The sequence below is a fragment of the Numida meleagris genome, chromosome 2 (assembly GCF_002078875.1).
Source record: "Numida meleagris isolate 19003 breed g44 Domestic line chromosome 2, NumMel1.0, whole genome shotgun sequence".
Taxonomy (NCBI): Eukaryota; Metazoa; Chordata; class Aves; order Galliformes; family Numididae; genus Numida; species Numida meleagris.
Window position 1 is genome coordinate 61,004,369 of NC_034410.1, and position 25,079 is coordinate 61,029,447.

Here is a 25,079-nt window from a genome sequence, read left to right on the forward strand (position 1 = left end):
CATTCCAAATTACCTGTGAAAAGCCAACCAGACACTGAATCAATCCAGTGCTAATTAGGGTAGACCGGAGCAAAGCTGAGAACAGGTATGGGTCCCCACTGGGTCATTTCAGCACACACATAAGGAGGTAGATTTAGTTTTCAACTGCCTCAGCTCCTCCGTGTTCTGTCTGTTCATCCTAGCCAGACAAAAGAGGAAAAATATCAGAAATTAGAACAATGAAATCAGTAACCTATGCAAAAAGCAGTCCTAGTATTAGGGGTCTTGTAAGCGTCATTCTGCTCTTCCTTATTAATGATAATTCCACAGTTCTTATTCCATTTCCTTATTCCCACTGAATTGGTTGAAGAGGTTAGTCTCTAATTTCCATTTAGAAGTGGCCTAAAGTAGATTTGTCTACAGAACTTTAATATGAAAGGAGTACACATTATTTCCTTATTACTTACATGTTAGATGTGCTTTGCGTAAGGCAACCATGAAAGCAGCTAGCTTTGTACATTCATTCCTGCAAGTCACTTGAATTCACTGAAGGTTTTTTTTCTTTTTTAACAAAGCAGAAAAAAACACCAAGCTCAGGAGTAGCTCTGTTTCATATTACTGCAGGAAGATTGAGCAGTAATATGCTCAATCTTCTGACTGAGCAGATTACTGAGTGTTGCTCAAAAGGCAGTAGGTACAACATGAAATGATAGCTGACAAACTTCCATAGCTCAAGGATATAAAAACAGAAGCAGGTCCATTGCACGTCTCCTGGAAACAGATGGACATTCTCAAACAAAAGAAATCCTTTGGCTGCTGATGGGGTTGTCTGCAGCTGAGAAAACACCCATTCCCAGGGCCAGCAGTCAGGACACCTTCCTGCAGTCTAGCTTGGTTTCCTCAGTGCTATGAGGAATGAGAGTATGAGACTTTCTTTTTTGGTCATAAATCATTAGTTTTCTTTTTTCAAAAGAACTGGAGATGAGACGGAAAGTCAATATACCTTTGTTTTGGGTAGTGGTGATGTTTCTAAGATAAGGTGAACACAGCAGCATCTTGCAGAAACAGAGCTTCTCAGCCTGGGATGCTACAAAACCTCTTACTCCCTGGAAGGTCTCAGCTGTACTCATGTATTCACATAAAAGCTGTTCACTTTGAACATTCTGAGAACCAAAACTTAAGAGGGGAGGAAACACAAGGGGAGCGCCAGGAACTTCTCTCTGCCCAGACCAGAACCCAGCACCTGCACCTGCCAGTGTGCAAATGTGGATCTTTATGAGGCAGATCTACTGATGGTGACTGCATCCTAAGCCATCGTGGAGATACTGTATCATAGGATATCCCAGAGTTAGAAGGGACCCACAGTGATCATTGAGTCCAACTTCCGGCTCCACACAGGACCACCCAAAATTAAACCACATTTTTTTCTGAGAGCACTGTCCAAACACTTCTTGAACTTTGGCACTGAAAATGACATCCATCACAGATGGGTTTGCTGTGATGGTTGCTGTTCATTTGTAAAACCTCATCTCCAACATGGTTTCCAGCAGTGAGGCCTCTACTGTCATCTAGACAATCTGCCCTAATTTCATCTTTAAAGAGTTTTTGGTTTTTTTTTTTTTTTAGGAGCATCTGAAAGCTTTTGACCGGGAAGTAAATGCATTTGTGGACTATATGTTTGGACCTCGAGGTAAGCTGCTTTACCTGCAGTCCTTTTGGGAAACCTTGTCTATTCAGATTACCACTCAAATATTCTGATAGTTAGAAACAGTCAACAGCCAACATTTTCTATCTTATAGTTTGTAACTGAAAAATATAAACGAGGCAGAATCATGAAATTTGCAGGAACATAACACTTGTACGAAATCTGTGAAAGCACTGCATTTATAGAAAGTCAACCGATCTTTTGTTTTGACTGTTTGACATATTATCTGTAAAACAAATTATAAGCAGTCACAGGTCATACTGCAGATGCAAGAAGAAATGGAACTTTTTTCAAACTTGCAAACTTCAGTAATTTTTAGAGTCCTTTGTTTCTGAAAATATCATAAGGTCTCAGCTTTACATCTTAATATAGATAAAAAAAAAGACTTCTACTTTCAGAGAAATCAGATTTAAGTAGAAGTTCTGTTCTTGGACGACTGACACTCAATAATCCAGGCATTGTTTGGTTCATCTACCTAACAAATAGCCTAGTTCAGAAGGATGCTCAGCACAGCACAAATAAAGCACTCTTAGCACCTTGCAGGATCGCATCCACAATTTCAATAACCTGATAGATGGCGTGAAAGAACAGACGCATCTTTCTACTTCCTGTTCTTCTTTCTGAAAGAGTTTGGCTGAGGATAACTTGAATAACTGTAGTGCTGGTTTAGCAGAACTTGAAGGTGCCTAATACCCTGTTAGGACTGCAAGGACTGAAACGGGTAATAGCTGTAACAGTAGTTAGAGCCAGGGACAAAAATACTAAAGTAGGACGGCAGAAAGAAAGAGAAGGGCTACTGCAAGATGAAGATGGAAGTGTCAAAATCAGGATTAAGATTAGAATGGGGCCAAGCAATTAAGGTCAAAAGTAAGAGAAGAGTTTAGACAACAGACCCAGTCTTCAGCAAAGGGTCTTGTGAGGCTGTCTTGCTGCTGGCAGGCCTGGTTTTCAGGTTGTCCAATTTCAGGAACAGCATTTAAAGCCAAAATTGCTGCTGGTGGAGATGGATGATTATATACTTATATACCCTCATTTTCTTGCAATAATATCCTCTAGGTTGCAGAAACAGTTCTTGCTTAATTAGGAGGACAGGGGAAAGAAAACTGTGACATTCTTAAAACCAATAAATTCCCATTTTTCTTAGCTGTCTGGATGAGTACAAAATGTCTTCCATCCCTTCTGCTGTAGATGTGAAGCTTGAAAGAAAGCTTTCTAGTGAAGAAACAATGAACAGCCTGGGAACTGCAGCAGAAGTGATTCAAACAGAATGAATTTGTTTAATTAACAGCCTCTACAATAATGCGTTTTAATATTAGCAAAAAAAAACAACCTGATAGTTAGCGTAAAAGTACTACTTTCTTTTTTAATGGAAGTGGTGTTCTCCACCATTCCTCTTTCCTCGTTAGTTCAGAGCAAATTTTTTTGAAGGGGTAAGCTGCAATTAATCCAACACAGAATTCCACACAGATCTCTTTGGATTTTTGCAAAGCACTTCAGTTAAGTGTTATCTGTAATACCTGCCAAGTACATCACCATCCCTCTCCAGACATCAGTGCTGAAGATAGTGTTTGTTACTCCATGCTTCTTCACTATGCTCTTTTGTGTGGAACTAGTTGTATAATGATGCTGCATCTTACATTTCATGAGCAAGAAAACTTCCTCCAATATATTTATACCCATAAATAATTCACAGCTAGCTGCAAACTGTTTTAAATTGGGTAGAATTGCCCCACAAACAAAAATCTAATGAATTCTCGAGAACTTTCCCAATTGTCTAAAACCAACAAGTTATTCCCTTTATTTCTGTGCACATATTTTCATATCCTGTACCCACTTCATTCAGCAACAAGATGGCTTAAAATTAAACATCAAAGCTCTATTCTTTTAAAATCAATCCCACATTTGTGGTCTATATTTTAGATAGCAACACTTGAAATAGCAATGTCACCACAGTGGCTATAGTTACCATTACCTCATGCCAAATGGGGGACAAAACCAGGCATGAGTTCCTGGAGGCAAACTCTGCTCACGTTAGTAGTTACCAGGTTAACACAAACTGCAGTACTGCACAACTAGAACAAGGGGTGTTCTGTTAAAGATAGAAATTTGATTGAGATAAAGGTCTCTTCTCTGCTTGTGCTCTTCACTGCCAGCTGGACTTTATACATAGATTTACATCAAATTTACATTAGACCTAACAGACCAAGTCCTTTAGATCAGGGAATAGAAGACACATACGTAATTATCAGTTGCATCTCTTGATAAGAAGTGGTCTTAGAAATTGATGTTTGTCTATGTTATTCTGGATAGATTATCTGTACCAAGGACAAAATGATTAAGAGTGAAATAGATATGTTGCTCTGAAAAAGCTTTTTCCAGGGCCTTCATGCTCTACCCATATTATTTAATGTTATGCAAAGCAGCACCAAATTGTAAGACCCAAATCAAGTTAATGGGTTGCTTTTTTTAATCTGTCAAAGAAGCAGAAGAATAGGTATATCTTAACAAAATTAGGATAAAGTAATAAGCATTCTTTCTCTACTCAGTTGAATATAAACAGTAGTAAAGCATTGGTACAAAGCCATCTACCCTTAGCATCTGAAAAGCTCTGAATCTACTCATAAAACAGCCGGCCAAAGCTATACAGTGACCTGAATCAAAATGTTTCTAAGCCTCACTGATAAAAGGCTGATATGTTTAAAGAGCCTGGGAGGCTTCCCACGCATTTCAAAGGAGCCAAGATTTCACCCCAAAGGTCTGGCACATTGTGGCCAGTGACTGTGAATGAGCTTATTCACAGAACAATCAGCTTGGGTGCGCCTGCTCCTACTCATGTTGTCATCCAACACTTCCACACTGTGGTTTTATTCACTGCCGCAGTCTCAAATTCAGATGCTGAATGTGTGCAACAGTGTAAAAATAATACTTCCTCTCATTGACACTGTATTGCTTGAACACAGAGTAACCTACTGTCTGTCAATATAAGTACTTTATTTTTTTAAAATACAGTCCCCTTCCTTTGCCTTCCCACCACTTAAAGACCTCTCTCTTTTGTCACTCAAGGACATGGAAACAAAACAATCAGGATTCTCTGGCTACTTTCTGCTAATAACTGTCTTACCTTTCGAGGTACCAAGGTCAAGATGGGAAACAATCAGTAAGAAAACTGGTTTTAACAATTTCTCTAGACACCTGAAAATGAAGCAGAACAGATTGTAAACAAACTTGTCATGCTGACCTGAACAAACACGAGCAGTTCTGATTTTGTATGGATCACGCCACATGGTTGGGGCCCACTCACTGCAGAGGAAAAACTAGCTTTCTGAGGGCATATTAGGACAGAGTTGGTGCTGTTTAGTTTAATTTGTATTCTTGTCTCTTTTAATTGCTTTTCCTTTTTAAGCAAACATACTGCTTAGTTATCTGATACCATTTGGCCTTTGGGCAAGTAACCTTTATAAACCAAATGTCGCAGTCCTCCAGTGGGGAGGTCATTTTTAGAGAGCACTCTTGCTGATATGGCTGATTTTTCATCTTCATTTAGGATACCAATTACATAAGTTAAACCCTTTTGCTCCTAAAACATACGCTAGATCAACACTTACACATACAACCTTTCCCTGTCCTCTGATTTCTGTGTCCTGCTTAGAGGCCACATAGGAGCAGAATCACCTCAAAAACATCCATTCCAGAGCTTCCCAAACCTCTTGTCGCTTTTGAGAGGCTTGTTGGAAGCATTTTACTCTCACACTAAGGTGACCTCGAATAGGCATTGAGATCTGAAGATAGAAAACAGAAATTACTACCTTGATAATGCACCGCAAAGCAAGGCCACCCTGAAGGAAGGATTGTACTTTGCAATACATGGTTGTGCTCTCATGACTGATTTAGCCACACACCTCTCCTCTACTGGGGAGAGGAGCTGTGTTTTGGGAGTCCAGAAGGGAGAAGCAAAGCCAGTAGAGTACTGGACTTCCACGGTGACTTATGTCTGACTGAAAGGCTTTCCTGCAAAAGCACTACATCCCATGTGGAGCCCATTCCAACAGCTGAAAGTGACAGCCACTGTGATGGAAGTGAGGTAGGAAGTGGAGGAAGACTGTAATGAACCAGAAAGTGAGCCACGTTCACAAGCATTTAAAATATCACTTTACATATACTGGTACATATACATTTCTGAAGAAAAAATAACCAGACAGAAAACAAAGCAAAACAGTGATGTGCAACAGTTTTTAAAACACTCCAGGACACTTGGTGTGTGCATCACCCATTGAACAGTCCTTTCCAAATTCACCACAGGCTGAAAATATAGTAAAATATCTTTTCATACAATATGAACACCTTTTCTTTAACTCCTTTTAATTAACCTAATATCAGTCTTTTTAAAAAATATACTAAATTTTAAACAGTTTCTGGGAGCAGAAAGAACTAGTGTGAACTGCACAATAGCTTCTCACTGACTTACTTCTTCCCATAGTCCATAACCTGTGACAGATTTAGAACAGCCTCTTGGAAAAACCAGCCATGATGCCCTTTATTTCCTTAGATAAACATCCAAAGAATGTTGTTGTGAAGAATTAACTCTAAATTTTGCTCCATGATGAAAAAATAAATAGAAAAAAAATATTCTCTTGCTTATGACATCCAGTTGCTCATAGGACAACAGAACAGTTCCTGCAGATTGGCATGCAGGATTAGGCTTTGCTCATATACACTCAACTATCTGATTACTACCAATAAGATTACTTGTGTGAATAAGGCAAGTAGTATTTGACCTTAATATTGCATTTCAGAATCAGGCAAGTGGAACAGAAACCATGAGAAAGCAAGCTTTTACATTTGTAAAAATCATCGATAACCATCAAAGTAATCATTTGCAATTTCTTTTTTAAATACAGTGTTTTTGGAAAAAGCCTTTGTAGAAAGGTTTTCTAGCAAGTATTTTACTTTTGTATGGACATAAATACAGAATTAAAATAATATGTGTGAACTGGCAACTTTTCATGCATACTTCATATTTAATACTATTTTCAAGCTGTCTGCCCATTAACAGGTTAAGATATGGTTTAATTAAGCTAACATATTAATAAAAAGGCGTACCGGCTTGTTTTCTTTTTTCATTTTCTCATTCTTGTTAAAATGAGGAGATGAAAGCAACCTTAAATTATTAGGGAATATTTTTCTGTGGCTTTCACCGCATTCTCTGAACTAGCATGCCACTTTGGAGAAGGAAATAGCAATGGAAGGCTCTTAATGTGAGCAGAGTGCGGCAGATCCACTCTCAGGCTTCTCACAGACTTTTTTCACAATATGACGTATCATATTTTAGCCGTATTTTACTATAACATTAATTGCTTGCTGCATGCATTTCTTTTCAGATTCCAGGGTTAGAGGATGGCTCCTTTTGGACTCTTACCTTCCCACATTTTTCCTCACTGTCGCGTACCTGCTCTGCATATGGCTTGGCAACAAGTTCATGAAGAACAGGCAGCCTTTCTCTCTTAGGGCTCACCTCATTGTATATAACCTTGGGATTACGCTGCTCTCCTTGTACATGCTCATAGAGGTAAGTGTTCTTCGATGCAGCACAGTTGACAAAGGTGAGAAACGTACATTTTTTTAGCAAAAAAAATTCTTAGAAGCATAGTTGTACCAGGAAATTTGACATCAACAGCAAACTAAATTTAACGACAGGCATTTAGCAATTGGACAGCGACTTGCAGAGTACCTCCTCAGCTTAGTTATCGGCCAGTTTCAGCTGTCCTTCCTGAGCTCCAGTCCATCCCTGGAGACAGCTGGCCACTACCAAGGCAGTGTTTACAAGCTTGAATTTGAATCTGCAGCAGTTGCTCAGCTAAAACATGTCCACACCTCATTGTTCAGCACACATGAGTACGCTCAAGGATTGTTTTTTTCATTTGCATGACTGTTGATGGAATTTGTTTCATACAAATGCCTACATTTAAATGTAAACAGATTTATGCGAGAGTTAGTACTGATTTATGGTATTGGCAATTCACTGGTATTTTTCTGCTGTCCTGACTAAAAAGCTTCCGTCACGTGGCCAGATAGCAGAAACATTAAATGTCAGACTGATGATAAAAACCTGCCACTTCAGCCGAGAGCAAGTGCTGTGGGGACCTGGAGGCTAAATGTGGTCTCACAGATTATTTTCTAAGTGTTTATCAGGAAGGAACATGCTCACAGAAACCAGAATCCCTTCAGAACCAGAAGTGAGGTTTGAATGCATCTGAGAGTTTCTACAGTAGCAAAGGTCTCAAGCAGCACTCCTCCACAAAGACATATGTGCTTTCACTGTCCTGTAGGAACAGAGCTAGCCTGAAAGTTGTTTTAAGTCCAGCAAGGCTAGACTCATTCATCTTTCACCCAACACATACAGACTTTGACTGGTAACAAGGCACAGACCTGGCAGGCTGAGGCAGGGAACACAAACACTGTTCTCTCTCCTCTCCTGTAAGGGGATGCATTCATTATTGCATTTCAACTCCATTTCCAACTTTTCACATTGTATGACAGAATTCAGGTGATGGTTCAGCCACAAGGAAGCCTTGCATGGAATAATCCTAATCCCTCCCTTCGATATTATTTAGAAGCTCCCCTTTCTCAGTTCTGTGATAATTTCAGTACTTTTAAATTAATATTCATCACTTGAGGCTTTAAGAAACAAACACTAGAAGATAAAAAAACACAAAGTATTTTCTGAGTTGGCTTAAAAAGTGACTCAGGGCATGAGAAACCTGGGCTGAACGATCTGCTTGACATTACAGTGTGATCTTTGTAGGTGTGAGCTGATACCGCACAGCCTTGCCTGCAAAGCCATCTCAGCATTTCTTGCTCTATAGGCTCTCAGCTACACAGCAGTTTCCATGAGAAAAAAACAAGGACAGACCGTTCTTTTAGCTGGACAAGAAACTTCGCTTCACTCGGAAGCCAAACAGGACCCCAAGAGGTTTCAAGCTTTAAATTAATTTGAGCTTAAACCCAAGTGAGTGGCCAGGTCAAAAGGCCAAACAGCAATTCAGATTTGTGCCTTTGTGCAGAGGACTGACTTTGCTACACAGAGCTTTGTCCTGGTCAAAGCTCCATCTGGCTTCTGCAGTCACACTGGGTGACTGAGAGCACAGGACAAGGCCCAGAGCTAGGGAGAAACAAGCCCAATTATTGCTGGATTATCTGATGACTTCATACTGATTTTTCTCCAGAATTTAACCAATCACTTTAGTGTTTAAATCTCTATATCTATATGGATAATTTATCTATAGAGATATCTGTCTTTAGTAAGATGACTCAACAAAAAGGATTGATTGTACAGAAAACAAAAATACTGCTCCCTACCCCTTGTAGGCAGATTTGGCCTGCCACAAGCAAGTAAATAAGAATTTTGGCAAGTTGCAGGTGAGTGAAGTTGTGTTTTGCTTCCTTCCTATCCTTGTAGGAATTGCACTGAATCACAGAATGGTTTAGATTGGAAGGGACCTTTAAGATCATCTACTTCCAACCCCCTGCTATAGGCAGGGACACCTCCCTCTAGACCAGGTTGCTCAAAGCCCCATCCAGCCTGGCCTTGAATGCTTCCAGGGAGGGGGCAGGGAGCCAGATCCCTTCCAGCTGCCTCATTGCCCTTCCCTTCCCAAGGCTAACTTCTCTGCAGATGGTCACTGAGTTGCACAAGTCCTCAGATAAGTCCCTTCAGACCTGGCCTCTGTAGCTAGAGGCTGCTGACTTACACCACCCAAACTGCAGCCAGGAATGGCTGGCAGTGCCTCCAGGCTCCCAGTTTCTGTATTTTTCTGGAACTCTTGGACATCAGGGCTGCTTTATTGCAGATTTCACAGCTCTGGACTATCAGCCAGACTGGTTGTACGTCACAGAAGCCACTCTTTCATAACAGGGTCTCTGTAATTTTTTTTTCATAGCCTGTTTGCCTGGTTCCTATTCACAGCTTTTCCTGTGAAGGAGCAGAGTGGATGCTGAAACTTGCAGACCTGCCTGAGGAGCTTGAACATCCCCGCTGATGGGAAACAGGCAAATCAGAATTGTTTGAGTTAGAAGGGACTTGTGAAGACCTTCTAGTCCAACTCCCTTACAGTGAACAGGGACACCTACAGCTGCATCAGGTTGTTCAGAGCTCCATCCAGCCTGACCTTGAATGACTCTAAGTATAGGGCATCCACCACCTCTAAAGGAAACCTATTCCAGTGCTTCACTAAATGGGAGGGCAGAAATCTTCTTCGGTAGTGAATAACGTTACAGTGACTCAACATTTCAAAATACCTCATTTCCAAAGCCTCTCTCTGGCTCCTACTCCCTCTGTCTTATATGGAAGGTAAGCTCTTTAAGACAAGAGTTGTCTATATTTAGAGCCTTCTCCACAGTGGTTTATGTAAACACAGCTGATCTCTCCAGTGAGTATGATTCAGGATTAATTCCTAATTAGAGAGATCTATAACAAAGGCCTTACTCTTCCACCTTCCCACTGCACCTCCAACTCTCTGACCTCTGTAACAGAGATAAACTACAGAATAATGAGCTCTATTATAAAGATGAATAACAGGTTTTTTTTCCTATTTGTCTCTTCTTGGTTTTGTTTATGAGGTGCCACACATCTTCTCTTGTGATAGCGCCAGAATGGAGTGGGTACTTCTTAGATGTTCAAAAGAAAAAGACCTTGTCCATGTTAGGAGTACATCTCCAAATGCAGACTGTCCCATACGCTGGCTTTAATAAGAAACATGATAAACCAACTGATGGGGATCACTGTGCTGCAATTCTTCAGCTCCTCACTGCGCCTAATCTAGTTTAGTAGTCCCTTGACTGCAGTTGTAGCAAGAACTCTTAATAAAACATTTTTAGATCTTCAAAGGCAGATTTCCACTTCTGAGCCAGAAGGTTTCTCCATCACACCATGGGCATGAGGTATCTCAGAACCAATTTTAGCTCCATTAACTTTGAGTCCAACCAATCCCTCAAGTGTTTAAGATGTACCATTAACATAAAGTCAGATATCCTTATTATCCTCAAAGGGCAAGGTCTCAAAACTTGCGTGCCATGAGTTAGGTGCCTTTGAAGGCCTCCCAGAAGGACAGTTTACTAGGCCTTAATCTAGACACTGAGCTAGGCAAACAGTTTTTCTTGGAGCAGAGCTTTTTCCAGTTCTCTGAAACTTAGACACAAGTCTTGTGCTTAAGTTAGGGAGGCTGCAGATGCATTGCAAAGGGGTCAGAAGACAATTCCCTCCATTCCTGCCACTATAAAGGAAAGCTTTACCAGACACTTGTTAGGAGATACATACTGCTCTCTACCATTAATGTTAGTAGAACTAGGTCAAGCCTACAGATACAACAGTTTCCAGAAATATTTTCAAAAATATGCACAAAACAGCTGTCATTTTAATAAAAACCAAAACTTTTAACAATTTCACTGAATCAAGATATGCCTTTCCTCTACACAAATCTATGGCTAATACTGTGAAGGTGCCAACTATGAACAGAAAACCAGCTTAATGTGAAAAAACAGTGAAGTCTTTATGTATTTTAAAATTAATTCATGAGCAAGTCAGCTCTCAGACCACACTCTGTGGACCTGCAGGATCACAACTTTGATATTGAATTACACCTGGAAACAAAGCAGACAAATGCTAATCTCTGAACTGAGAAACTACTCACGTGATGCCTCTCTTCATCATTAACAGGAAATGACATAATCTCTATTAGGGTCTTAGCTTGCTTTCCCCAGCAGTGTCACTACTGCCCTATTTAAAATAAATCTCATCTAGTCATCGTGCTCTCACTCAAGTCCTTTGTCAATTGGGTACTGAGACCACGGCTCTGGCACCATCTGGGTCAGATTAAAAAGATCTAGAGATGTGTCATTAGCATATGAGTGGTGTGATATCTCAAGCTGCCTTTATCCTCAGGTAGCTCTGCAGACTTACTACAAATCCATAGGAGGTGAGAATTGTAAGTAAGTAACCCATCTGTGTGAGTAAGCAGGACTTGCATATGGGACCCCTCAATCCAGAGGGAAAGTCACAGCTGCCTACTGGGTGCCAAAGGAAAAGAGCAGAATTGCACAAGTACTGCAAGCCTAGTGCACTAAGCTTTTTAGAGAACCCAGAAAAGAAAATTCTTATACCTTACAAGATTAAAAAGCATCATGATTACCTCTATTTTTCATTTTTCTAGGAGCTGAAAGTTCAATGCACAGTAAGCCTGAAGTTTCTGAGTTACATTCATGACCTGAAAGCAGATCCATAGGTACCAAGATGATGGGAGGATTTCCAAGAGTTTGAGAATTGCATTCTCTGTATACTCTGATAGCAGAGAAAGATCAAAAGCATAATGCTAGCATGATCAAAGGGCCACCATTTTTAGACCTACACATTGCAACTAGGATGATATCTCAAATGACTAAGAAGCTCCGTATGATGCCAGAATAAGAGGGGGCAAAAAGAAATGAAATTCTATTTTATTTCATCATTTTAATGACTAAAATGAGAAAGATGTGCTTCTTAACTGTGCAAATGTTTAAAAGGTAGAGCAGATAGAGCTTGAATAGCAAAAGATCTAAGGAAAGTTTAAAAAAATCGTTTTAGGTCCTAGTTGTTTTGAACTGTCCTGGAGTTTTGCTACAGAAATCCATAGATTAACTCAAAAAAAAAAAACCCAAAACATTACATTACAGATCGTAAGAAATTATTGTTTAATCCTTCATGAGTTGTCTAGAAGATAGCAAGTACAAATTTAGCAGAGAAACAAGGACTGGTACTTGAGGTGAAGGCCTCCTTTGAAGTAACTCTTTTGTTTGGATAGAAAGACCATCTTAAGCTTAGGGCAGCAAGAAGAAAAGGACAAAATGAGAAACCAGAAGAAATCAGGTGTACTTTTCTATCATTTGGAAAAAAAGGAAAAACTGAAAAACTGGACAGCAAAAAGTCACTGAGAAGGCTGTACAAAGCAGTGAAGCATAAGGACAAAAGTAATCAAGCTTTTTAAGCAAGTAAGAACACAGTTTGGGTAGAATTACATTTCCAGGCATTCTTCTACCCTAGTCAGAGAATTTGTTAAGAGAACTGAGGAGCTGACTTTGCTGCTCTCATTTGCAGTTCTGGCTGGACACATCATCCCCATAGCTCAGATTTCATTCTCTGAATTCTCCATATCTTTCCTAATGACCTTCCTGAGCTCTGCATTTACGTGCAACTTTTAGCCAGTTTATTCATAAAGCAGCACTCTGGCTCTCACCTACCTTTTCAAATAAGTTTTGGTAGGACATTACTGGAAATTAAGAGCAAAATTTCATATGACAAGGTTTATCACATGTGCAAAGCTTCTAATATCATACAAGGTAGCATACAAGAGCTATTCAAGACAGGAGATATAATCAGAAATTCACAGAAAGGAAGCCCAGAAGATATTTCTTTTAGCCTATTATAAAATCTCAGACAATAGCAACACAAAAGAATTAGTATTTGTAACTAAGTCATTTCCTCATTAACCCTTCCAATGGTCTCTGATATACACATAAAGAATATTGAGTGAAACTGGCTGGGAATTTCTCAACAATGTGGCTTTACATTTGAAAGAGTTTTTCTTCACAGAAAAAAAAAAGATCAAACATTTGCTGATTTCATTAGGGAAGAGGCTTTTAATTTTGTGACTGATCTCAAAATAAGGAGAAAGCATGGGACCACTTGCTTCCTCCTTTCTGGAACATGTAGTATCCTAGGCAGGACAGGAGACCTAGGACAGGTTCCAGCTGTACACATTGCAGGCTGGGATATCAAACATCATCTTTACAGTACAGAATTAGCCAACCTTTTCTCTGGGTCAAACCTGTTTCATTTTTGGACCTCTAATTAGACAAAAGCATTACCAAGGCATAGCCAAAAGTACAACCTTTGCATTTCTGTCCTCATTAAAAATATCTCGCATCATAAAGAGGAAAAAAAAAACATTTTCATTGTGAAAAATCTTGTGGATTCAGCACTCATTTCGTGTTTGGCAGGACACCATTACTAACATTGCATCTGGGGAAACTGAGGCATTGACCAGATCAGGCTTCTGGCATTTCTCAGTCCTAAGCTGAGCAATCTAGCCCTAGACTCTTCCTAGTGGGGTGTACAGTCTTGCCAGACTACAGCTTGCTTAAGATCTACAGGGCCCAACAGCAGCTCTCTGTTCTATCAGAATTCTTAGAGACCTGTCTAAAAATAGGCAATCTACATTAATTATCTTCAACAAATTATGTTCACAGATGGCTTTAAAATTGAATATCTTAGCCAGAGAACCTGTCTGAAAGGTTTTAGGTTTGGTTGTTGTTTTTTTTGTTTGTTTTGATTTTTTTTTTTAAGTTTAGTTTTAAGTTTAAGATTGAGCTAATGATAAATCCAGGATGATTAATGTTATGTTCCACTATCTGCTTACTGTATGAAAGTGCAGTTGCCCACGTACCATTGCATTGTGCCTTCACCCCCACCACTTGGGGATGGGAAAACAAATCAGACTGATTATTGTGAATCCTTATTCTCTTTATATTTGAGTAGATGAGCAAAGGTCATTTATTGGTGTAGCTGCTGGAATCCATTAAGAAAACTAGAGCAACAGCAAAATATAAAACCTCTGCTAACGAACAGGATGTTACTACTTGGCAGACATTTTTCAGTGGACAACTGTTTTCATCTTTACCTGATCTTTCTTTTCCATATGACATCAAAAACAATGCATATGTCATTATTTTCAGGATTGGTTACTAAGAATGCAAAATATTCACAGGAATGCTTTCTAGAGAGAGAAGTTTTATTTCTAAAGAAGAAACCTTTCTCATCTCTTTAGTATATCATGCATTTGCACAGTCTCCACATGATAAACAATACCATCAAGTCTGAATAAAAATAAGAGTGCTCACCGTGTGAAGAGGATCATAACTGAACCAGTAGAACACATTTAGGATCAGAGAAATAGAGACCTAGCAACCAGATATCTTCTGTCAGGTTCCCAGCTTCTCTTCCAGATGCATACCTGGTTCATTTGGTACATTCCATTCCATGAGCTGCTTTCCTTCCACACTGTAGATAGCCAACTTGAAATTGCTCATATCTGTCCATTTCTCTGCTCACCACCATTCCTGCTCTCTCCTTCTTCCTGCATTCAACAACATGCTATAGGGAGATGTGTATATAGCATAAGGAAACATTTTTCCCCTTGCACTGCTTTGGATTTACCTTTTGCTTGCTTGGTTGGCAGCAGGGATTTTTCTTAAGGACAGGAAGGGTCTCACTAGTGGGTCTGTCAAGCTCTGTTCATACTGCTTCAGGACACAGGTAAAATATTCAGGCATGGGCTTCAGAGTGAGGATCACTGCACTAAGTAACAAGAAATATTCACGAATGCCTTGAAGGCTGTAAAGCCAGAGATGCAAAAGGTGCACTATTTCAGCATATATTTCCAAAAGAATTTGAAGTCCTTGCAACTTTAAAACAGAAGATAATAGCAAGTTGTCTGGTCTACAAGCATCAGTTTACAGATTGAATGGGAACCTACAATACTGTCACAATGTTATTTTGCTACTTGGGAACAGCTGCAGGGGTAGGGGAGGACTGCCTTCTGTTTCCAAACATCACTGCTGCATTCTCTGTTCCAGCTCATCCTTGCCACGTGGGAAGGAGGCTACAACTTGCAGTGCCAGAACCTCCACAGCGCCGGGGAGGCTGACATCCGGGTGAGGACGGCCACAGCTCAGCCCCAGCACCTGCAGCAGTCCAGCTGCAAACAGATGTTCACTTTCTGATTCAGTGCAGATGCATCCTCACCATAGAAAGCACGGCAGGGAGCATTTTTAAAAGCCATACATCAGGACACATACACCTATATGCATACATGTTACACTCATATGTATACACGTATGTAAATATATAGACAAATATTTTACTTACATCTATACATATATTTTTTCCTGACTACTGAAACAGAGGATATGGATCATTTTAAAACCTGGGAGAAGAATCAGTCACCTGCGGTGTTGAGCTATAGATGGAAATGCATTCAAGCTCAACTCAGAACTCTAGAAAACTTCAGATCCCTTTTTTCTGCCTTGGCTCATCTCTAGTTTCAGCCCTTATTTCTGCATCACAGCAAGTCCATGTGTTCACCCTCTGTTGCTCAGGCTTGCGTTCCAGATAACATTTGAGCTCAAGGCAGAGAAACTAGATAACCCATAATTTTCTTCAACCTTCAAATTTTGTCTGTGTTTTAGCAAGGAAAATGTCAGTTAAATGTCTTTTCCCCATCAAGAAACTATAAGCAGTAGCGTCCTTAAAATAAAATACATCTTTGGTTAAAACAAACAAACAGAACAATGAGAAAGCCCATCCTCAAAGTATATATTTTTAAAGTTATATTTAATCATAAACTTATATTTAGATAATCTAACTTAAGAATGATCAGTTTTCTATGAACTGCCTCATTTTTCAAAGAGAAATCAAACCGAAGCCAGAGGTTGTGCATCAAAGTCCTGCTGAAGGAGGAGCCTTTGTGGGAGTTGTGCACCTAAGGGCTGATGAACTACAGCAGTATTTAAGTCCTTTTATGGGCAGATATTGATCTCCTGCTGCTTTGTTCTTCCTTTTACAGGTAGCCAAGGTGCTATGGTGGTATTATTTTTCCAAAGTAATTGAATTTGCAGACACTATCTTCTTTGTACTGAGGAAGAAAAGCAGCCAGATCACCTTCCTCCATGTGTATCACCATGCCACAATGTTTAACATTTGGTGGTGCGTTCTGAACTGGATACCTTGTGGGCAAAGTAAGTCTCTGTTCAGTCCATCACCTGGGGGATGCATCACCTGCAGTTGGAGGGGAATTACATCACTGTGTAAAGCCAGTGCTTCACTGTGTTACAGCACAGCATCGTTAGAGTTCACAGTTTGTCATTCAGAATTGCTGAACATGTGCAGGTCTCAGTGAAATTAAAAGCAAGATTAAGAGTTCAAGGCAGAAAAAGGTTGAGTGGTACGCCCTAGATTCTCCACTTAGCTGCCACAACCACTCACATTTACACTTCTTCAAACAACTTTTAGACAAGGTAACTCTACTGAATGATACACAAAGGTTCCAAACTACTACTTGAATTCTGAACAGGGCAGCCCTACCTAGTGGGCACTGCCTTATATTTCACATTGAAATGGCAGAAACAGCGCCCTTCTTTGAGTCATTATACCTTGGATCCAACATATTTCACAACAGTAATCTCAGAGAGAGAGTGGTGAGGCACTGGCAGAGGCTGCCCAGGGAAGTGGTAGAGTCACTAGAGTTCCTGGAGGTTTCAAGAACCGTGTGGATGTGGCATACTGGGGACATGGTTTAGCAGATATGGTGGTGATGGATTGATGGTTGGGCTAGATGATCTTAGTGGTCTTTTCCAACCTTAATGATTCTACAATTCACAGTGACTTTGCTTTTAAGATACTGCAGTGGTCCTCATCTCCCCTGTTGAGGGCTGGGAAGGGCCACATGGTGCTCATTTAATATTTCTATGTAACCAAAGGACAGAGAAAGATTTCACGTATCACTTAACACTTTTCTAGGGCGTCGTACAAGTGGAAGCTTCCTGCAGCCTTGTTGTCAGAGTTGATAAGAAAATTAGCCACTGAATAAAGCAAGAGCAATGCTCAGGTAAAAGTGACAGCAGGCAAGCTTCACTCAGAGACAGGGTAAAGCACTCACTGCTGCATTAGAATGGCAAACTGAGTGCCTCCCAGGGCACACACAGCACAGAGTTAAGATTACTGTACAGAGGAGGCATTACTAAGTAATGATATCTTCCCACATTTTAGTAGTTTACATTATAGAATGCTTTCTGTGTTGCATTTTTATAGGTTTCTTTGGACCCACTTTGAATAGCTTTATCCATGTGCTCATGTACTCCTATTACGGACTGTCAGTCATCCCTTCTATGCGAAAGTATCTGTGGTGGAAGAAATACCTCACTCAGGCACAGCTGGTATGTGTCCATGTTACTCACTTTTAACTGACAGAAATCCTTCAGAAATGCCAGATGGGGCAAAAGGAATGACAGGCAAATACTGACACAAGTAGCATTAAATCATAACAAAGCTATCATGCAGATTAATTCATTAGTACAATCCAGTAAAATTTAGTAACTGAAATGATGCTTGAAAATGGTTGTTTTTTTTATTGTTGGTGTCTCATTCAAGTGAGAAAAATCAGTTTCCCTCTAGCAAGTTGTGTAACTATGGTACAACTACAAAATGTAGGATGATGTAAACAGCTCTTGGACAACAAGACAGAAGCTGTGGTCCACAGTCCTAAACATTGACAGCCCTCCTTCTCTCTCATTTTTGCTTTGTTTTTCCCCATCCCCAACTAGCACCAGCATGCCTAACCTTCTCCTTGCACCTAGGATTTCCTTTTTTCTGTTCAGACTTGTAAAGCTATTGCCTCAAGCCTCCAGTGTTTTCTCAGGTTTCTGCCCAGAGACAACACCATACCTGCATGACAGAGCTAGAAGATATAATAATCCCTATTAAAAGAGCTTTCATTTTCCCAACCATTTGGCCTAAAAACTCCTGGAAACATCCAGCTCCTTTTTATTTATTTATTTATTAAGTCAAAAGAGCATCATTTTAACCTAATCCTCACAATACATTCATGTGTTTAGAAAAGGACCATTTGCAAAGACACTCCAAATTTCAAACAACAGAACTAAGTAATGTTGTTATATGTGACTGAAGTGGTGCCAGTCCTTCCTTAGTAAGCATTCAGGCATTATCTTTTTACTCCAGATCCAGTTTCTGCTCACCATTGTGCACACGCTCAGTGCAGCTGTGAAGCCGTGTGGGTTTCCCTTTGGCTGCCTCATGTTCCAGTCTTCCTACATGGCCACACTGGTCATCCTCTTCGTTAACTTTTACATTAAGGTAAGCAGACTCTCTCTCTCCTTTTGACAAGGACAAGGAAAAGGGAAAACAAAGTTTTTGCATATTGGTCTTGTTGCAAACCATGTGCCAAACAGGTAGAACAAGCAACAATACCTAAAATATGTTTGTATTCACATGTATATGCGAATATATATGATTATAGAAGGGTCTGCTCCAGCTGGCCTGCATACATACAGCATCCAGTGAAAAAAGCTTACAATCCCTCTTGACACCAAGAAGTATTACAGTTAATGCTAGTCAGGTTGTATCAACCTAACCTAATGCCATTCCCTTAACAAAATGTGAAGTAAATGTATATCTGCATCAACAAACACTAGGCATCTCCATTTTACAGTTAACCAGAAGTAGCATTTGGGGGCTTTAAACAAATGCAAGTAGCTACTTAAAATTTTGTTTTTGTAGACATACCGGAAAGCACCTTCAAGAACAGCAGCAAAGGAAGCCCCTGTCACAGCAGAAGTCAAGAACGGATTCCATAAGAACTACTTTGCTGCTTCAAACGGATTCCTGAACAATAAGAAAGCACAATAAGTATAGTACTTCCTGTGATTTTTTCTAAGAAAAAAACAGAAAACAAAAACAAGAGACTGAATTACAGGCTTTAGCTTAAAATCTATTTGATTACACCTATCAGTTATTTGTACCGGACACTCATTAATGTTCTGCTATTTAAGTTTTAACAAAATAAGTTTATTTGTCCTGTCAAAGAACACCATCAGAACAATAAGGCCAACCTCTTTCTCAAGTGAAAAAGAAAATATTTCTGATTTGTACTGCTGGCACAAAAATGCCTTATAAACCACTGGATGGAAACATTCAGAGTCTTCAAAAGGTTAGGGCTCTGCTAGACTGACACTTTGAACACTCTCTCCTATGAAGACAGGCTGAGGAAGTTAGACTTGTTTAGCTCGGAGAAGAGAAGGTGCTGAGGAGAATACTAGGTCCTTCCAGTACTTGAAGGGAGCTTATAAGGAGGAATGGGACTGACTTCTTACATGGTCTGATACTGATAGGACAAGGGGGAATGGCTTTAAATTAAAAAGGGAAGATTTAGGTTAGATATTAGGAAGAAACTCTTCACTAAGAGGGAGGTGAAGTGCTGCAACAGGCTGCCCAGAGAGATTGTGGGTGCCCCATCCCTGGAGGTGTTTAAGGCCAGGTTGAATGGAGCCCTGGGCAGCCTGAGCTGGTGGGTGGCAGCCCTGCCCATGGCAGAGGGATGGAACTAGATGATCTATAAGGTCCCTTCCAACCCAAGTAATTCTATGATAAATGGATTTTGGAATAAATTGGAGCTCAGCAACTTAGTGAAGATAAGTTCTTTGAGTGTAAATGTGCACAAAGTTAACTATATACAAATATTTGAACTGCAGCAAAAAAGAAAGTGTGCTAAATATTCATAGACTAGAAGATACAGAAAGTCTTAAAAAGCAAACATAGCAATGAGCCAAGTACATCATAAAGGAATTTCTACACTTCCTACACTAGGTGAACCAAAGAGATTTCCAGTCTGCAGTAGGAATGCTGCGTGTCACACAAAATCCGATCACTAGCTCCACTGCTTCAGTTAGCTATGCTTACTTCCCACTTTAATTATTACAAATTAAAGAAAGCTTAGGTTAGCTTTGAGGACCTTTGCTGTGCCCTTTTCTAACCAAAGTGGACACAGCCTCTTTTCCTTTCCCTTTTCCACAGTGAAATAGTTGTGGGCTCTTTCAGCCTAGTGTATTTAAATTCTCTCCACAAAAACCCCTTTGTGGTCATGACAGCTCTCCCATCACCGTGTGGGGCCTCAGCAAGGAAGGAAAGGAACCACATATACAAAGCCATAGAATATAACAGAATATAGAATATCCTGAGTTGGAAAGGACCCTAAGCAATCCAAAGTCTTATGAGGAGGGGCTGAGGGAGCTGGGATTGTTCAGTCTGGAGAAGAGGAGGCTCAGTGGAGACCTTATCACTCTCTACAATGACATGAAGGGAAGTTGTGGGGGGGGGGGGGGGGGGGGGGGGGAAACTAGTAATAGGACAAGAGGTAATAGTCTCATGTTGTACCGGGGAGGTTCAGGTTGGGTATTAGGAAGAGTTTCTTCTCAGAGCGAGTGGTGACTGGCATAGCCTGACCAGGGAGGTGGTGGAGTCAGTCCCCAGAAGAGTTCAAGAAACACGTAGATGTGTCACTAAGAGACATGGTTAAGGGGCATGGTGGGGATGGGTCGGCAGTTGGATGGGTTAACTCAATGATCTTAGAGGTCTTTTTCAACCTTAATGAATCTATAAGGATCATTGAGTCCAACTACTGACTCTACATAGAACCACACAGAAATCGGTTCATGCACCTGAGAGCCAGCACAGGGAACCAAGCAGCGACATAGACCTACATGGAGAGAAAGTTGTTCCACCAAGTCCTGCTCCTCTGATCTTCCTCCACCTCTCAAGCCAGTTTTCCTCTTGCGCTGATCTTTCACTGGAGGGGGTCTTGGAGACAGTAGGCACAAAGGCAGGAAGTCTTGTCCCATGACAAGAGGCTGCATGTCCAAGCATGGATGTTAGGCTGTATGGAGTCTCTTAACCTTTTGAAGGCAAGGCATTTAACCACCAATGTGGATAACATAAACATACTAAACCTTAAAGTACATTATGGCAACCAACTCCACAGTAATTGATCATCTTTTGTTTTGTTCAAACCTCATTAAGAAAAAATAAAATAAAATAAATAAATGCCTTACTTGAAGCTCAAAGGGCTGAGGTGAAAAAAAAGGAGAAAAAACCACAACCACCAACAAGATGGTCTCACCATGCAGATCCAGGCCAGCCAGGAAGGCTGGAATCAGGTACGTTTTAAAACCCTCAGATCTGTCTTAACATCTTCAAAATGCTGCAACTGTGAAGAAAAAGAAGCAGTGAGTTTTTAAATGGATTTTCCTGTAAAACATAACACTGTAAATAAACAAGTTTTACTATCAGAGTGTCTCCCCTCCATTTATGGCACAAATTGCTAGGAGCTGGTTATTTGAGACTACTTTCTTTCCCAGAAGCTTTTAGGCCATTCAGTTCAGAGTGAGAGGCATCCTCTGTAACCACGCACCAGCTCCACTCGCACTGCTGTAAAGCTCCCCTGTGGTTTTTGTACAGCTACTGGCTGTGCTCTGTCCTTACTGATGGGACAGATGGGACAGGTGGTATTTCTACATATTATACACAAACTGAGTTGCTAGGTAGAGGTCTCCTACAGTGTGCAAACATAGGATTTTTTTTTTTTTTAAACACTTCCTATTTGATACAACTTACTTTGACAGACTGAACATCCCCATCCCTTGCAGCAGCCCTACCTCTTCATAGTGGCTCAAGATGCAGTGTAGGCTTCCATCTTCTTTCCTCTGGGTTTTGGTTGAGATACATGACTGAGATGTAGGACTAGAAGGCTTTTTGTACAAGTTTGCTGACAATACTAGGCCAGGAGGAGCTGTTGATTCCATCGAGAGTGCAGAGGCCTTGCAGACATAACTAGAAAAACCTGAGGACTGGACAATCACCAACAGCATGAAATCTCTAGATTTTGCTTTGTATGAGGGCATGAAGGCATCACGAAGTGTATTTGGTGAATCATGGTTGACGTATTCTGGAAAGCACACTTAAAAATACCCAAACATACCAACATGGAGGGGAAGGAGCCTGGTTTGGCCATTCTGTAGAATCTTGTTAGTCAGTACAGGCTTCCTTACTAGTAATACACTTTCTTGTGCTTCGTATTTTAGTTATATAAAGGCTTTAAAATAGCTCACTTAAGAGTTCTACCTGGAAAGAAAAAAAGTTAAGAAAGCAGCAATCAAAACAGCACATGAATTGCCAGTGATAACTACACAAAGTTGGCAACTATGAGACATTTTTAATTGATAAACTTCTCCTGGGGAAAAAAAAAAGCATCACATGGGCTTCAGTAGTTCTTTGAAACTAACAAGAAGTGGGAATCTGGCCCAGTTCAGCCATGGAATTTCAGCTGGGACAATAAAAGAAAACACTAGCATTATCCTTATCTTATGCAAAAAAAACAATTTGGAGTTTTTTCAAAAATAATATTGTTACAGGTTTGACAAGATGTTTAGCTTCTCTTCAACCAAACCATTACAAAAGTACTAACTTCACCGGAAAAGCGTGGAATGTTGCTGTAAGCCCCTGGGTTCGATGTGACCATGCAGAAGTGGAGTCTGTCATCATGGGTGAAAAAAGATGGTGTCAGGCTCAGAAAGAGCAAGATGCTGTAAGAGCTGATGGTGGCAAAGAGGAACTGGTCTGAAAGCTGCTCCTACCCACACGCAAGCTGATCAGGGCTTGCACACACAGCAGGCATAAAGACTCACAGATATGAGTCCCCTGGTTAGGTGTCAGCATCAATTACGCAGGCTCTATAAAAGACCAGATATTAGACCAATTCTAACGTGTCTAATAACGTCTATTGCTTGATAACTGTTGGCAACAAGTTTTGAAATCTGTTCTAGTCCAAAACAAGCCAGTCAATAAAACCAGGTGACCTGTCACATAAATACTTCAAAATCCCCAAATACCTCCACAAGATACACATACAGCTTCCCCATTTGAACGAGAGTTTCCTTGAGTATTACTGAGCTCATCTTTCACCTGCATTGTTAGAAGCAAATCCAAGCAAGCAGAAGCAAACAGCTGTATTCACCTACAAGGTACTTTAGCTGCCGTCAGCCACAAGTACCAAGTATGGAACAGAAGTCTAGAGGCACTCTCTCCCCTTGCATATAAAGGCCAAATCAGCCAAATATGCACTAGGACATGAAAACACTTCCAAATTTATTTACTGTGAAATTAGATGCTTATCATTAAGTATTTCTGCTGCTGTCAGCCATATGACCTGGCTGCCTCTTGAGGTCAGATAGGCAGATAGCTAGCAGTTTTGTAAAGACCATAATATCAGAAAAAAGGCAAAAGGAGGGTAACTCCACAGCTGCAACACACTGCAAGAAATCACAGTTGCTAAGAAAGGGGGATGTTCTCAAAAAGACACTGGGGTTTGGGGAGTCATGCTTATCCATCTCTCTGACTTCTGGCCAACTTAGACTTTCCAAACTCAGATGTGGCACCCATGGAAATGCCATGCACACTGCATCTCTTCTGACATAGTTTATATTCAATTATCAAAACAATATTTTTTTTTTTTAATCACAAGGTACTGTAGATGAGACCTCTCAAATCTCCACACACAGCCCCACTGCCTGCAGAAACTTATCTTTCAAACTAACCCAATGTGTGAATCACTTGCTTGTTCAAAGCTCATACTTTCCAGCCAGGTCATCTGATTCTCAGATTGATTACTCCATTGCCTCTCTCAGTTTTCTGCTACCCAGGCTCAACTGAAATCAGTCTCAAAAACATCATTTATTTCACACTGAAAGTACAGAGGATGACGCACAAACCTTGGCCCTGCGGTTTTGGGCTCACCACAGTGCACATGTACGTGCAGGAAAAATGAGAAGCAAAATGGAAGAGAGAAAGCTATTGAGTTTGGTTTGCAGGTTTTGGATGTTAGCAGTCCCCTAGGAAATGAAGGAAAATGAGCTTTAGGAAGGTCCTTCTATGAATCCAAGAAGGACAAGAGAGAAATCAGTCTGCTGCTGTGCACCCAGGCCCAGCTTTGCAGGGCTTCCCTTAACCAACTGCCTATTGGGAATATTTTCTCAACTCTTGCTCACAATACATAAAAAAAAAATCAGCCTACGTGACAAGGAAGGGTTCTATTGCTGCATTTGGTTTCAATACACAAACACGTGCACCACTTATGCAGAAACAGCCAAGGGGCAGGGCAGGCTGACCCCAGGCAGAAGAAGCACAGGTACACATCTCCCGGTCACTCTGCCTGCATCCATTCACAGAATACACCCTGTCACAGTGCCACACAGCTTCCTACAACCTCGCCACAGGGCAGCACGAGCTCTCTAGGCCTTGGTTGGCCTGTGTCACTGGTGTAAAGCATGCAGGTAAACAAGAACTTGGCCCAGCATCATTCCCTGAAAGAGATATGGCAGGGCCTATAACAGAGTTTATTATTAAGCTGCTTAAGAGCTTAAAAGGCATGAAGCAGTTGTCCTTAACACGCACCTCATTTCTCCCACTTCTTTTTCTGGGTACCAATGCCTTCACACATCTTCAGCACCCACTGAAGTTGTGGGTGAAACCCATCTTTGTTGTCCTAGCTCAGAGGAACAGGATGAAAATTAAGCTTTATTTACTTCCAACAAAAGGGAGCAGAGAAAAGTAACTGGCTAAGTAATACTCACGAGAGCACCACCAAGCTGATAAAAAGCATCAGTAAGTGATAAGACCTGCTCAGAAAAAAGAAATCAAAACAAACAACAACAAAAAAAAAACAGGGTCAGCAAACAGCTCTCT

At 40.6% G+C, this 25,079-nt stretch overlaps 1 protein-coding gene and 1 long non-coding RNA gene across 2 annotated transcripts in view; one reads left to right on the top strand and one right to left on the bottom strand.

Moving 5' to 3' along the window:
- The window catches only part of ELOVL2 (ELOVL fatty acid elongase 2), a 39,520-nt gene extending 18,895 nt beyond the window's left edge, over window positions 1-20,625 (top strand). The window contains exons 2-8 of the mRNA XM_021388406.1: window positions 1,606-1,669; window positions 7,063-7,250; window positions 15,347-15,424; window positions 16,336-16,507; window positions 17,580-17,704; window positions 18,507-18,641; window positions 19,065-20,625. Of these exons, the coding sequence (XP_021244081.1) occupies window positions 1,606-1,669; window positions 7,063-7,250; window positions 15,347-15,424; window positions 16,336-16,507; window positions 17,580-17,704; window positions 18,507-18,641; window positions 19,065-19,193 (891 nt within the window). The 3' untranslated portion in view covers window positions 19,194-20,625. The remainder of the gene's footprint in view (window positions 1-1,605; window positions 1,670-7,062; window positions 7,251-15,346; window positions 15,425-16,335; window positions 16,508-17,579; window positions 17,705-18,506; window positions 18,642-19,064) is intronic.
- LOC110394509 overlaps window positions 1-21,967 on the bottom strand; it is a 34,425-nt gene extending 12,458 nt beyond the window's left edge. Inside the window, exons 1-5 of the long non-coding RNA XR_002435676.1 lie at window positions 21,044-21,967; window positions 19,071-19,169; window positions 18,524-18,661; window positions 4,806-4,876; window positions 14-178 (exon numbers count right to left, since the gene is read on the bottom strand). This is a non-coding gene — a long non-coding RNA (uncharacterized LOC110394509). The remainder of the gene's footprint in view (window positions 1-13; window positions 179-4,805; window positions 4,877-18,523; window positions 18,662-19,070; window positions 19,170-21,043) is intronic.